General features: G+C 37.4%; 1 protein-coding gene across 2 annotated transcripts; it reads right to left on the bottom strand.

Moving 5' to 3' along the window:
- Positions 1-4,648: 4,648 nt before the first annotated feature.
- snx21 (sorting nexin family member 21) lies at positions 4,649-12,639 on the bottom strand. Of its 2 annotated transcripts, none has more exons than XM_062427579.1 (6): positions 12,184-12,639; positions 10,172-10,515; positions 7,767-7,963; positions 7,551-7,692; positions 7,067-7,232; positions 4,649-5,571 (listed from the first exon to the last, which is right to left on the bottom strand). In XM_062427579.1, exons 2-6 carry the CDS (start codon positions 10,491-10,493, stop codon positions 5,085-5,087), a joined length of 1,314 nt encoding a protein of 437 aa, XP_062283563.1. In that variant the 5' UTR covers positions 10,494-10,515; positions 12,184-12,639; the 3' UTR covers positions 4,649-5,084. The 2 variants fall into 2 exon arrangements, with proteins under 2 accessions (XP_062283563.1, XP_062283564.1); XM_062427580.1 differs by having other exon boundaries at positions 10,172-10,500; positions 12,473-12,639.
- Positions 12,640-12,748: the final 109 nt, after the last annotated feature.

Below are 12,748 nucleotides of genomic sequence, written 5' to 3'. Positions count from 1 at the left end.
TTTATTTTGAAAAGTTTGTTCTATTATTTTGAAGAGTTGTTCCTTTATTTTGAAGAGTTGTAACTTTATTTTGAAGAGTTGTAACTTTACTTTGAAGAGTTTGTTCTATTATTTTGAAGAGTTGTTACTTTATTTTGAAGAGTTTGTTCTATTATTTTGAAGAGTTGTTCCTTTATTTTGAAGAGTTTGTTCTATTATTTTGAAGAGTTTGTTCTATTATTTTGAAGAGTTGTAACTTTATTTTGAAGAGTTTGTTCTATTATTTTGAAGAGTTGTTACTTTATTTTGAAGAGTTTGTTCTATTATTTTGAAGAGTTGTAACTTTATTTTGAAGAGTTTGTTCTATTATTTTGAAGAGTTGTAACTTTATTTTGAAGAGTTTGTTCTATTATTTTGAAGAGTTGTTACTTTATTTTGAAGAGTTGTAACTTTATTGTGAAGAGTATGTTCTATTATTTTTAAGAATTATAACTTTATTTTGAAGAGTTGTAACTTTATTTTGAAGAGTTGTAACTTTATTTTGAAGAGTTTGTTTTATTATTTTGAAGAGTTGTTCCTTTATTTTGAAGATTTGTTCCTTTATTTTGAAGAGTTGTAACTTTATTTTGAAGAGTTTGTTCTATTATTTTGAAGAGTTGTTACTTTATTTTGAGGAGTTGTAACTTTATTTTGAAGAGTTCTGTTTCTTTATTTTGAAGAGTTGTAACTTTATTTTGAAGAGTTGTTCCTTTATTTTGAAGAGTTTGTTCTATTATTTTGAAGAGTTGTAACTTTATTTTGAAGAGTTTGTTCTATTATTTTGAAGAGTTGTTCCTTTATTTTGAAGAGTTGTAACTTTATTTTGAAGAGTTTGTTCTATTATTTTGAAGAGTTGTAACTTTATTTTGAAAAGTTTGTTCTATTATTTTGAAGAGTTGTTCCTTTATTTTGAAGAGTTGTAACTTTATTTTGAAGAGTTGTAACTTTACTTTGAAGAGTTTGTTCTATTATTTTGAAGAGTTCTGTTACTTTATTTTGAAGAGTTTGGTTCCTTTTATTTTGAAGAGTATGTTTTATTATTTTGAAGAGTTCTGTTCCTTTATTTTTAAGAGTTGTAACTTTATTTTGAAGAGTTGTTCCTTTATTTTGAAGAGTTTGTTCTATTATTTTGAAGAGTTGTAACTTTATTTTGAAGAGTTTGTTCTATTATTTTGAAGAGTTGTTCCTTTATTTTGAAGAGTTTGTTCTATTATTTTGAAGAGTTGTAACTTTATTTTGAAAAGTTTGTTCTATTATTTTGAAGAGTTGTTCCTTTATTTTGAAGAGTTGTAACTTTATTTTGAAGAGTTTTCAACTTTATTTTGAAGAGTTTGTTCTATTATTTTGAAGAGTTCTGTTACTTTATTTTGAAGAGTTTGGTTCCTTTTATTTTGAAGAGTATGTTTTATTATTTTGAAGAGTTCTGTTCCTTTATTTTTAAGAGTTGTAACTTTATTTTGAAGAGTTCTGTTCCTTTATTTTGAAGAGTTGTAACTTTATTTTGAAGTTCTGTTCCTTTATTTTGAAGAGTTCTGTTACTTTATTTTGAAGAGTTGTTAATTTTTTTTGAAGTTCTGTCCCTTTATTTTGAAGAGTTCTGTTCCTTTATTTTGAAGTTTGTTCTATTATTTCGAAGACTTCTGTTCCTTTATTTTGAAGAGTTCTGTTACTTTATTTTGAAGAGTTTGGTTCCTTTTATTTTGAAGAGTATGTTCTATTATTTTGAAGAGTTCTGTTCCTTTATTTTTAAGAGTTGTAACTTTATTTTGAAGAGTTCTGTTCCTTTATTTTGAAGAGTTGTAACTTTATTTTGAAGTTCTGTTCCTTTATTTTGAAGACTTCTGTTCCTTTATTTTGAAGTTTGTTCTATTATTTCGAAGACTTCTGTTCCTTTATGTTGAAGACTTCTGTTACTTTTATTTTGAAGTTTTGTTCTTAAATTAACATCAGCTGGTGTAATGTTCCTTTATTTTGAAGAGTTCTGTTCCTTTATTTCGAAGAATTCTGTTACTTTATTTTGAAGAGTTCTGTTACTTTATTTTGAAGAGTTTTGACATGTTTTGAGAAGAATAAATAAACAGACAGGAAGTGATGTTTGTAACAGATTTATTCCATAAAATACACTTTAAAATATACTTGTATTCAGCTCTATGAAGCAGCGCAGCTACAGCTCAACCAGAGGCAAGACAGGAAGTGACGTCTGAGTTTCACCTTAAATTGAAGTTTAAATTCTCACATGCAGAATCTGACGTCTCTTATTTTGAAAAAACACACAAACCCCAAACTGCATTTTTCAAACGGTTTCCACACGATTATAAAAATCCTTCAAAATAAAACCACAGAAACAGTTACTGAGGATTTTACAGCATGCAGCAGTAAATTAAAATCACAGTAACACTTTACAACACCTACAGTTTAATAAATGGTTTATAACTCGCTGTAATGTTATAATTTATAATAAAAAGCTAACATATCTGCTCATAACTTCATTTGAACACATTTATATTTTTATTCATCTGTTATAATTATAAATGAAAGGCAGATTAATACATTACTTATTGCTGCTTATAACATTAAAGCCTGTTATTAACCATTTATTAACTGTTCACTGAGTATAAACGCTAATTGTTTCTGGACTAGCAGAAACTTTTACTTTTCGCAAGGTACAAATATCAGCCTTCAAAATAAAATCTACATATTACTGTTTTTTGCTTTTTATGATTTACAGTTAATTTAATTTCAGCTTCACAGTGAATCAGCACAAGAAAAATATATTTTTATTATTTTGTAAACTTCGAAGCAGGAAGTAACCGAGCTGCTCTGAACGAAGGCCTCTGAGTGCGGCTGCATAGAAAATGTTTATTACTCGTAATTGTGCATAACTTTATACGTGTGTAGTGCTTTCGGTCACACAGCGGGAAATATCTGAACCCAAATAACTCTAATAATTTTTATGATTGATTTATGATGTCATCAACAGTTTCCTCCAATCAGCAGCTTCGACACTCATGAATCTGTACATGTGCGTAGTGTGAACGCTAACGTGCTGATAACTTCGTCCCTTATTATCGATCATTTCATCAATTTTGAATCAGAAACAAAAAAAACCTCTCAGTCAGGTTTTTTTTTTGCTGCTGATTTAAATCAAACCTTTTAAAATCTGTCTCTGTCCCTTATCCAGTCGTCCACGTCTCCATGGCAACCGCATCCACGTAAAAAAAAAAAAAGACATCAGCCGAGCAGCAGACTGATCCTGTCTGCAGCCAACATGCAAAGCTTCTATATTTAAACACACAACATGCTGATTTATGTGTAAAAAAAAAAAAAAAAAAGTGCAATGAAATAAAATAAAATAAAATCAGTTTGTCCCTAAAATAAAAAAGTTGTATTGTTGATAAAAACATAATAATCTGAGCCGTATTCAGACACACAAGCAGCAGGAGTGTAAAACGTGGCTGAATTGTGATTATTATAATAATTATTAAATGTGTTTATACTCTTTAATTCCCTTTGTGACACAGACAATGGGACGAGTCTCCATACTGATGTTAGTTCCCTTTATATGTGAAGTGCTGGGTTGGACGTGAGGAAGGAGATTACACACATTAAAATATAAAATATATATTCGTTAAAATGTTCAAACTTGAAAAATCTAATATAAATGTTTTCATCAGCATGTTTTGGCTCTGACCTGCAGTTACAGCTCATCGCCACAGGGGGCACCAAACACAAGAACAGACCCGTAACAGGACGACGTTTTAAGTTTAAAGAGTCTTAGTGTTAAATCAGTTTTTATCTAACAGAAACAGTCTGAACTAAACATCTTCCTCCAGACTCTGAAGCTGCTGTTATGAGTTTATAATAATTATTAAAGGGAAATCTGTTTTTATATCACAGAGATGAACAGTGATGCTACGTGTGAATACGGCTCAGAGATTATTATTTAGGATTATTGAGCATCAGAGCTTCTGTAAGGCTTTAAAGGAGCAGTAATATTATTAATATTAATATCACAGCTGCTGTTTGATTAAAACATGAGATTTATGAGAATTAATGTTGAAATATTTAGAGGAAAAAGTCGAATTCTTATGAGATTTATAATAATAATAATAATAATAATATTAAAGAGGATTAATAATCAGTTTTCAGAGCAGAACTGAAGTTTACAGACAATAATTAAAGTTTTTTTTTTTTAACTTGTCAGCTGATCTGCTTCGACCAATCAGATCCCGACTTTCTTTATTCATTAAATATTAACATGATTATTTTTTTCCTTCCTGTGAAAAGTTTTATTAAGAAGTTTAAACTTGATTCTTGAAATTTTTGGACTTTTGTAAGAAGATATTTTTCATTATATTTTTCTGTTGTAATATTAGAAATTTAATCTTGAAATATTCTCATTACATTATGTTTTTATTTTTTAATAGTACTTCTGTAATGTTAATGTTTTTCTCGAAATATTACATTATATATTTTCTCTTTTTACTTTTTCTTAAAACGTCATTTTTACCTCTAAATTCTGACTTCCTGTGAAAATTTTATATTTATGAAATATTTGGACTTTTGTAATAAGAGATTTTTCTGTTGTAATATTAGACCTTTTTCTCATTACATTATATTTTTACTGTAATTCTGTAATATTACTTTATGTTAAATACTGACTTAATGTGAAATATTACAACTTTTATTGTGATATTCTGACTTCTCATAAAACTGAAAAAACTTGGTCTGAAATATTATTAATATTTATAAATATTTGACACTTTTTCTTGAAATGTTTTTTCTACAAATATTACAGTTGATTTTTTTCCCTTCTGTGAAACTTTAACTGAAATGTTAAAACTTTAATCTTGAAATAATCATTGAGTTTTTATAATAATTCTGTAAACTGTAATTCAGATTTTACTTTATAATGAAATGTTGACTTTACTGTGAAATATTTAGACTTTTTCTTTTCTGACTGATTTTTTCTCTCTAAATATTTCAGCTGTATTCTCTGAGTGTGTGTGAGTGATTGTACTCTGCAGCGTGTGCGTGTGCATGCATGTGTGTGTGTGTGTGTGTGTCTATGCGTCCCCCCCCTCCTCCTGCAGGTTGTGTTTAACCAGGAACTCTTTTAAGGTGGGCTGGTTATCGAGCCCCCCCCTCTGCTCCTCCAGCTGCTGCAGCAGTCCTTCCCACTGCCGCTTGTCTTTGCCCGTCTGCCACGCCAGCCGGACCGTCGCCCGCAGCAGCGGCAGCAGGAGGGGGTGCGGCGTGTCGGACGGGGGGACGGGGTCAGACGGGGGGGGCTGGTCGTCCGTGCCGCTGTCAGTCTCTGGCGGCGAGGGGGGGGTCAGGACGCGCAGGGCGAGGTCGCAGTGGTCCCGAGCCTCCTCCAGCTGATCCACCTCCTGGAAACAGCACGACAGCCCCACCAGAGTGAAGAACCAATGGGAGGAGGCCAGGGGCGGGGTCTGAGCCTGGTCGCCATAGTAACACGCCCAGCCCAGTTTGTGTTGCAGTCTCTTGGCGTTGAGCAGCGGACCCAAAGCCTCCTGGTAGCGTCCCACCCTCAAATAAGGCAAAGAACAGAAGCAGAAGCAGCTTAAATACACTGTAGGTGCTAAAATATGTAATATTTATCATTCTTTTGTGGTTACACCATTTGACATTTTCAGGAGCATTCAGTCTTTCTTTTGGTAAAAAATGGTGCAAATGTGATTTCAAATGATATAAAACCAACAAAAATACTAAATGTACATTTTAACAAACCTGATGCTGCTTTTAAATCTAGTTTAACTGATTTATGAATTCATCATCTTACCAACTCTTATTATTACTGAGACATATAAAACATATTTCAAATTACTGTAGCAATTAAATAAAAACACCAACGTGAAGGTAATCAGTATTAATATCGCTTAACTGCACCAATTCATGAAACTCATTTAAATGAGAAAGAGAACAGGTGGATCAGGTTTATAGTACTTCATGTAAAAAGGAAGGAGAAGCTTTTCAGTTCAACAGGTTAGTTCCCTGTAACAATGAAAAGCTCAGACTATATATTTGGGTTAGGGACAAATAAGTGGACTTATACTAATAATGACTTCATTTAAAACATGTAAATGTTTCCTGATCTCCATGGTAACCCAGAGTAAATGTAATATGTAGAACAATTGTATTCCATTACCTTTATTTAATATAAAGTTATAATGTAAGATCATAACAAACTAGTTGATATGGTGTTTTATTGACAATTTACTGTTTTTAAGCAAGTTGAATTATTTGGTACAAAGTTTTTATGGTTACACCACTTAGACATTTTTACCATAATCCTCTAATATATTCTCTCTAAATGGATTAAAAGCAGAAATTTGATGCTGGGTCCAGAAAAAAAGAATGTGTGCAAGTTATTCATACGTTTATTTTATCATTTTAACCCTTTAAATTTAAACTAAACCTCATGAACACTAAAACACCTCACTGACCCAGATATAAAGAAGTTTGTCTGAATAAAACAACTTCTGCTTTGACAATAAATGGCCTGTAAATGGTAAATGGCCTGTACTTATATAGCGCCTTTCTAGTCTTTTCGACCACTCAAAGCGCTTTACAATACATTTCATTTACCCCATTCACACACATTCATACACTGATGGCAGGAGCTACCACGCAGGGTGCCAACCTGCACATCAGGGGAAGCTAATCATTCATACACATTCATACACCGTTGGCACAGCAACGGGAGCAATTTGGGGTTAAGTGTCTTGCCCAAGGACACATCGACATGTGGACTGGAGGAGCCGGGAATCGAACCGCCAATCTTCCAATTGGTGGACGACCGCTCTACCTCCTGAGCCACAGCCGCCCCGAGGACGAGGACAATAAACACACAACTCTAAAACCTTTTGTTAGTTTCCTCTTTTTATGATTCAAATGTGACTGAATGTTGAGAATCAGTCAGAATGAAGAAGCTGCAGCTTTAAGTTCATCTGACTGAAATGTAATTAGTTGTCTAATGATGTTGGACTCCATATAAACCTGAATATAATTGATCTGCAGTCACCTGATGAGCAGCCGACCCGTCTGCAGGTCGCTCAGGTAGAAGAAGTGTCGGACGCACAGCGCCCCCCGCAGGCCCGACAGAGAGCACAGGTGAGACAGGTACTGCTCGAACGCTCGGCTCCGCTTGGCGATCGTCTCGGCCGTGAAGTTCCGACGCAGCTTCTTTCCTGCCGGGATTCAGACAGGAAGTGATGCGGTTAACAGGAAACGGCAACAGCTATTGATTAACAACCAATTAGTCTGATCATTGATTCATTGTTTTGAGTCTAAATTCTGTGATTCTGCTTCTTCAGTGGTAATATTTTATGTTTCGTCTCTGTGACAGAAAAGTGAAGATCTGTGAGACATTTGAGGACATCAGGTTGAACTTTTGGAAACACGTTTCATTTTATGGACCAAAAACTTAAAAAGATAATCAACAGAAACTGATTGATAGCTGCAGCTCATCATCTGGGCTCTGATTAATGGACATGAACTGTACTTACGTGGGAAACAGACGCGCTCCATCTGGTCTCCGTGGTTACGGCGCAGTGTGGCGTGGAGGCGCTGGAAGTCGGAGTATCGGCGGGTGATGATGGCGGGAGTCTTGTCGCTGCCGCCGGATTGGATCACATGGACGGTGTAGAGCTGCAGAGACAAACTCACCTGTTCGTCACCAGCACTGGTTTTTACTGACTTCCTGTGTGGGTGTTTGAACTCACCACGTATTTGGAGGAGCCGTCCTGCACCACGCTGGCGTCCGTCACCTCGAACATCAAACTGTCCGTCAGCCGCCGACCAGCGGGGGCGGGACTTCCTCCACCGAGCGCACGCAGGCTCCTCCAGCTGTCCTGAAGCTGCCGAGTCAGCAGAGAGGACGAGGACGGGCCGACCGGGGACGGGCCCACTGGACTGGTGTCTGAGAGACAGACAGGTCAGAGGAGGACAGGTGAGAGACAGACAGGTGAGAGGACAGGTGAGAGGACAGGTGAGAGGACAGGTGAGAGGACAGGTGAGAGGACAGGTGAGAGAACAGACAGGTGAGAGAACAGACAGGTGAGAGGACAGGTGAGAGGACAGGTGAGAGGACAGGTGAGAGGACAGACAGGTGAGAGACAGACAGGTGAGAGGACAGGTGAGAGGACAGGTGAGAGGACAGGTGAGAGGACAGACAGGTGAGAGGACAGGTGAGAGGAGGACAGGTGAGAGACAGACAGGTGAGAGGACAGGTGAGAGGACAGGTGAGAGAACAGACAGGTGAGAGGACAGACAGGTGAGAGGACAGACAGGTGAGAGACAGACAGGTGAGAGGACAGGTGAGAGGACAGACAGGTGAGAGACAGACAGGTGAGAGACAGACAGGTGAGAGGATGAACAGGTGAGAGGACGGGTGAGAGGACAGACAGGTGAGAGGACAGACAGGTGAGAGACAGACAGGTGAGAGGATGAACAGGTGAGAGGACAGGTGAGAGGACAGACAGGTGAGAGGACAGACAGGTGAGAGACAGACAGGTGAGAGGACAGACAGGTGAGAGGACAGACAGGTGAGAGACAGACAGGTGAGAGGACAGACAGGTGAGAAACCGATCATTACTGTTAATTTAAATTATTCAAATCTAAACTAAACACAAGCCGACATTTATTCAAATCTTTATTACATTGAAAGTGAAGTCTATATCTTTCTTCCCAGTATCCCCAGTATCCCCAGTGTTCCCAGTGTGTGTTAAGCAGCAAAGTCTTCATTTTATTAAATACAAAACACTCAAAATCAGCATGTGGGTCACAGCAAACAGATCAGCTCTGGGTACAAAAAGCATCGACTGCAGGTGATGGGAGACGTTTCCATGCTACTTTATCTTAAAGGTATCAGGTACCGATATTCAGCCCTGTTGCTACGACAACTTAACTAAAAACGTGTGCAAACATTTGGTTTTCCCTCCGTTTCATTGAGAAATTCAAAGTGTTTGATCATGTGACCTAAGTGCAACACACACAGTAAACGTGGAGCAGACAGGATGGGTTATGAGCCGGATCATAAGAAGCTGCTTGTTTAAACACCTAACAGTCACATTTTCACTTCCTCTGAAACCTGCAGAGTCTCAAACATCATATCTGAGCTCAGGACCTGACGCTCTGCTCTCACTTCTGTTTTTCACTCTTGGTGTGAGAACCAAACGTCTCTTATTCACACTTTCATCACACTAAGGCTCAAGTCCTCGTGAACAGGAAGCGTTCATCAACTGATGATGAGTACGACTAAATATAAAGATTTGTTCTGTCCTACCAGCAGTATGAAAAGGTCAATGAGGTTTAGTCTCCATGTGGTTTATTTTAAATGTAAAGGGTTAAAATGTGAAAATGAACGTATGAATAACTTCACACATTCTTTTTTTGTGGACCCAGCATCAAATTTCTGCTTTTAATCCATTTAGAGAGAATATATTAGAGGATTATGGCAAAAATGTCTAAGTGGTGTAACCATAAAAACTTTGTACCAAATAATTCAACTTGCTTAAAAACAGTAAATAGTCAATAAAACACCATATCAACTAGTTTGTTATGATCTTACATTATAACTTTATATTAAATAAAGGTAATGGAATACTATTGTTCTAAATATTACATTTACTCTGGTTACCATGGAGATCAGGAAACATTTACATGTTTTAAATGAAGTCATTATTAGTATAAGTCCACTTAAATACACTGTAGGTGATAAAATATGTAATATGTATCATTCTTTTGTGGTTACACCATTTGACATTTTCAGGAGCATTCAGTCTTACTTTTGGTAAAAAAAATGGTGCAAATGTCATTTCAAATGATATAAAACCAACAAAAATACTAAATGTACATTTTAACAAACCTGATGCTGCTTTTAAAACTAGTTTTATAAGATATTTTTAAGTTGCACAACTTGCCAAACCTTATTAGTCTGACCTGTATTTAAGTAAACATTTTAAATAAAGTAAAAATCAGCAAATTCTCTCATTTATGATGCTGGAAACATTAAATGTCATATTTGCTCAAAAACTGCTTTAAACAATGAATCAGTTATAATTAGTTAATGATTAACTGACTAATCGTTAATGTTTTAGAGGTTTTATAGATCAGAGCTCCTCCTCACCGGTGCTGCTGAGCCCCTCCTCCATCGACTCTCCCAGGAAGTCAGAGTCGCTGTCCATCCCCGACCCGTCTCCCTCCGCTCCATCCTCTGCTCCTCCTGCTCCTCCTCCTCCTCCTGCTCCTCCTCCTGTGCTGTCGAAGCACAGCGTTCCCCCGAGCCTGTCCGTCACACACTCCTCCTCCTCCTCCAGCTCCGCCTCCCAGCGGTCCTCGATCACCTCCTCCTCCTCTTCCTGTCCGCCACTGACTTCCTGTTCAGGTCCCGCCCCCTGACCATCTTTAAACAGCGAGCGCTTCAAACGGTCCAACAGCCGGGACGCCATGACATCACTGAGGGGGGGGGGGCTGAGGAGAGGACAGGAAGTACATTTGTACTTTTACTGTAATACTGCATACTACATCGCTCATAATACTGCAGTACTTTTACTGCAATACTGCATACTACATCACTATAATACTGCAGTACTTTTACTGTAATACTGCATACTACATCACTCATAATACTGCAGTACTTTTACTGTAATACTGCATACTACATCACTCATAATACTGCAGTACTTTTACTGTAATACTGCATACTACATCGCTCATAATACTGCAGTACTTTTACTGTAATACTGCATACTACATCACTATAATACTGCAGTACTTTTACTGTAATACTGCATACTACATCGCTCATAATACTGCAGTACTTTTACTGTAATACTGCATACTACATCACTCATAATACTGCAGTACTTTTACTGTAATACTACATACTACATCACTATAATACTGCAGTACTTTTACTGTAATACTGCATACTACATCGCTCATAATACTGCAGTACTTTTCCTGCAGGACTTTTACCTGTAGTGAAGTATTTCTAAATCCTAGTATTTGTACTTGTACTGCAGTAAATGATCAGAGTACTTCCTCTGAAGCATGAGAACCAGCAGCAGGTTCACAGCCTGAAGCATCTCAGAGTGGAAATCATGTCACGTATTAATAATGCAGCAGTCAGCGAGGCTTCAGGCTGCTGCTTATTCAGGATCTACACTCACTGCTTTCAACACATCAGGTGTCTTTGTGTAAGAAGACAAACATCTGGAAGTGATCAGCTGAGTGGATCTTCCCTCCAGCTCACAGCAACACTGTCCAAACAAATCTGAAGCACCGCAGGCTAAAAACTGAGTCCTGTAGTAATGATTTGTTGACAAGATTAAACACACAATAACTGACTGAAGGAAATGAAGTCAGGGAAGAAAAAGACGTAATTTGTGTTGATAAGAAGGTTAAAAATCACTATCATACAGAGTTAAATATTATAAGACTATTAAAAACTGTTGTTATTATGTTTAAGAGCTGTTAGTGTACAGAAAACTTACTGCTGTACTGAAGTGGTGATGAAGAAGTACTCAGATCATTTACTGCAGTATTACAGTAAAAGTACTGCAGTATTATGAGTGATGTAGTATGCAGTATTGCAGTAAAAGTACTGCAGTATTATAGTGATGTAGTATGTAGTATTACAGTAAAAGTACTGCAGTATTATGAGTGATGTAGTATGCAGTATTACAGTAAAAGTACTGCAGTATTATAGTGATGTAGTATGCAGTATTACAGTAAAAGTACTGCAGTATTATAGTGATGTAGTATGCAGTATTACAGTAAAGTACTGCAGTATTATGAGTGATGTAGTATGCAGTATTACAGTAAAGTAGTGGTTTGGTCCTCTGATATATTATTATATATGACATCATTAGATTATTATCAGTGTCTTCATTTGAAAAGTAACTAAAATGTAGAAAGTAGCATCACATGGAAATACTACAGTAAAGTACAAGTACCTCAAACTGTACTTCAGTATATTACTTGAGTAAATGTACTCAGTTACTTCTCAGACTGGATACTATCTCCAGGTATATATATATATATATATATGTATATGTATATATATGTATAGGTATAGTATATATAGGTATATATAAGTTTATATAGGTATATATAAGTTTATATAGGTTTATTTACAGGTGTGTCTCCGGTTCACCGTCAGTCGGTTTTAACGTTACCGACCACAGGAAGCTATCTCTCCCGGTTTGCACCACTCATCCACGGCTTGCTGCTATCTGTCCTGCTCCTGTTGATCCATCGCAGCTCCGCAACGTTACAAACTTTAAACCTTAAACTAAACTAAACAGTTTAAAGCCAGTTAGTGTCCGGAGCGCTGAGCAAAGGCAGGGTCCGTTAGCAGACAAGCTAACAAGTTAGTTTAGTCGGTTTGTTGTTGATTTATCCTCCGAGTTGTGGATTAACTCACCCCGGAGCTCCGGCTCACTGTCCCGGCTCCCGGTGCTCCATGTCGGCTCGGTGCGGTATCGGCCTGCAGCTCCGGCGGTTGGACCTCCGGCTGACTGTCCGGTCCGTATGTCCCGACTCCTGGACGCTTCCCCGGCTGCAGCCTGCGGGAGGAGCCGAGGAGAAGAGGAGCCGGCCCGGAGAGCTGCAGTACCCCGCCCCGGCCAGCAGGGGGAGGCCCGGAGAGCTGCAGTACCCCGCCCCGGCCAGCAGGGGGAGGCCCGGAGAGCTGCAGTAC

Source organism: Scomber scombrus, chromosome 10, assembly GCF_963691925.1.
Source record: "Scomber scombrus chromosome 10, fScoSco1.1, whole genome shotgun sequence".
Taxonomy (NCBI): domain Eukaryota; kingdom Metazoa; phylum Chordata; class Actinopteri; order Scombriformes; family Scombridae; genus Scomber; species Scomber scombrus.
The sequence above is the reverse complement of the archived record's forward strand: the minus strand, read 5'-3'. Positions and strand labels throughout refer to the sequence as shown.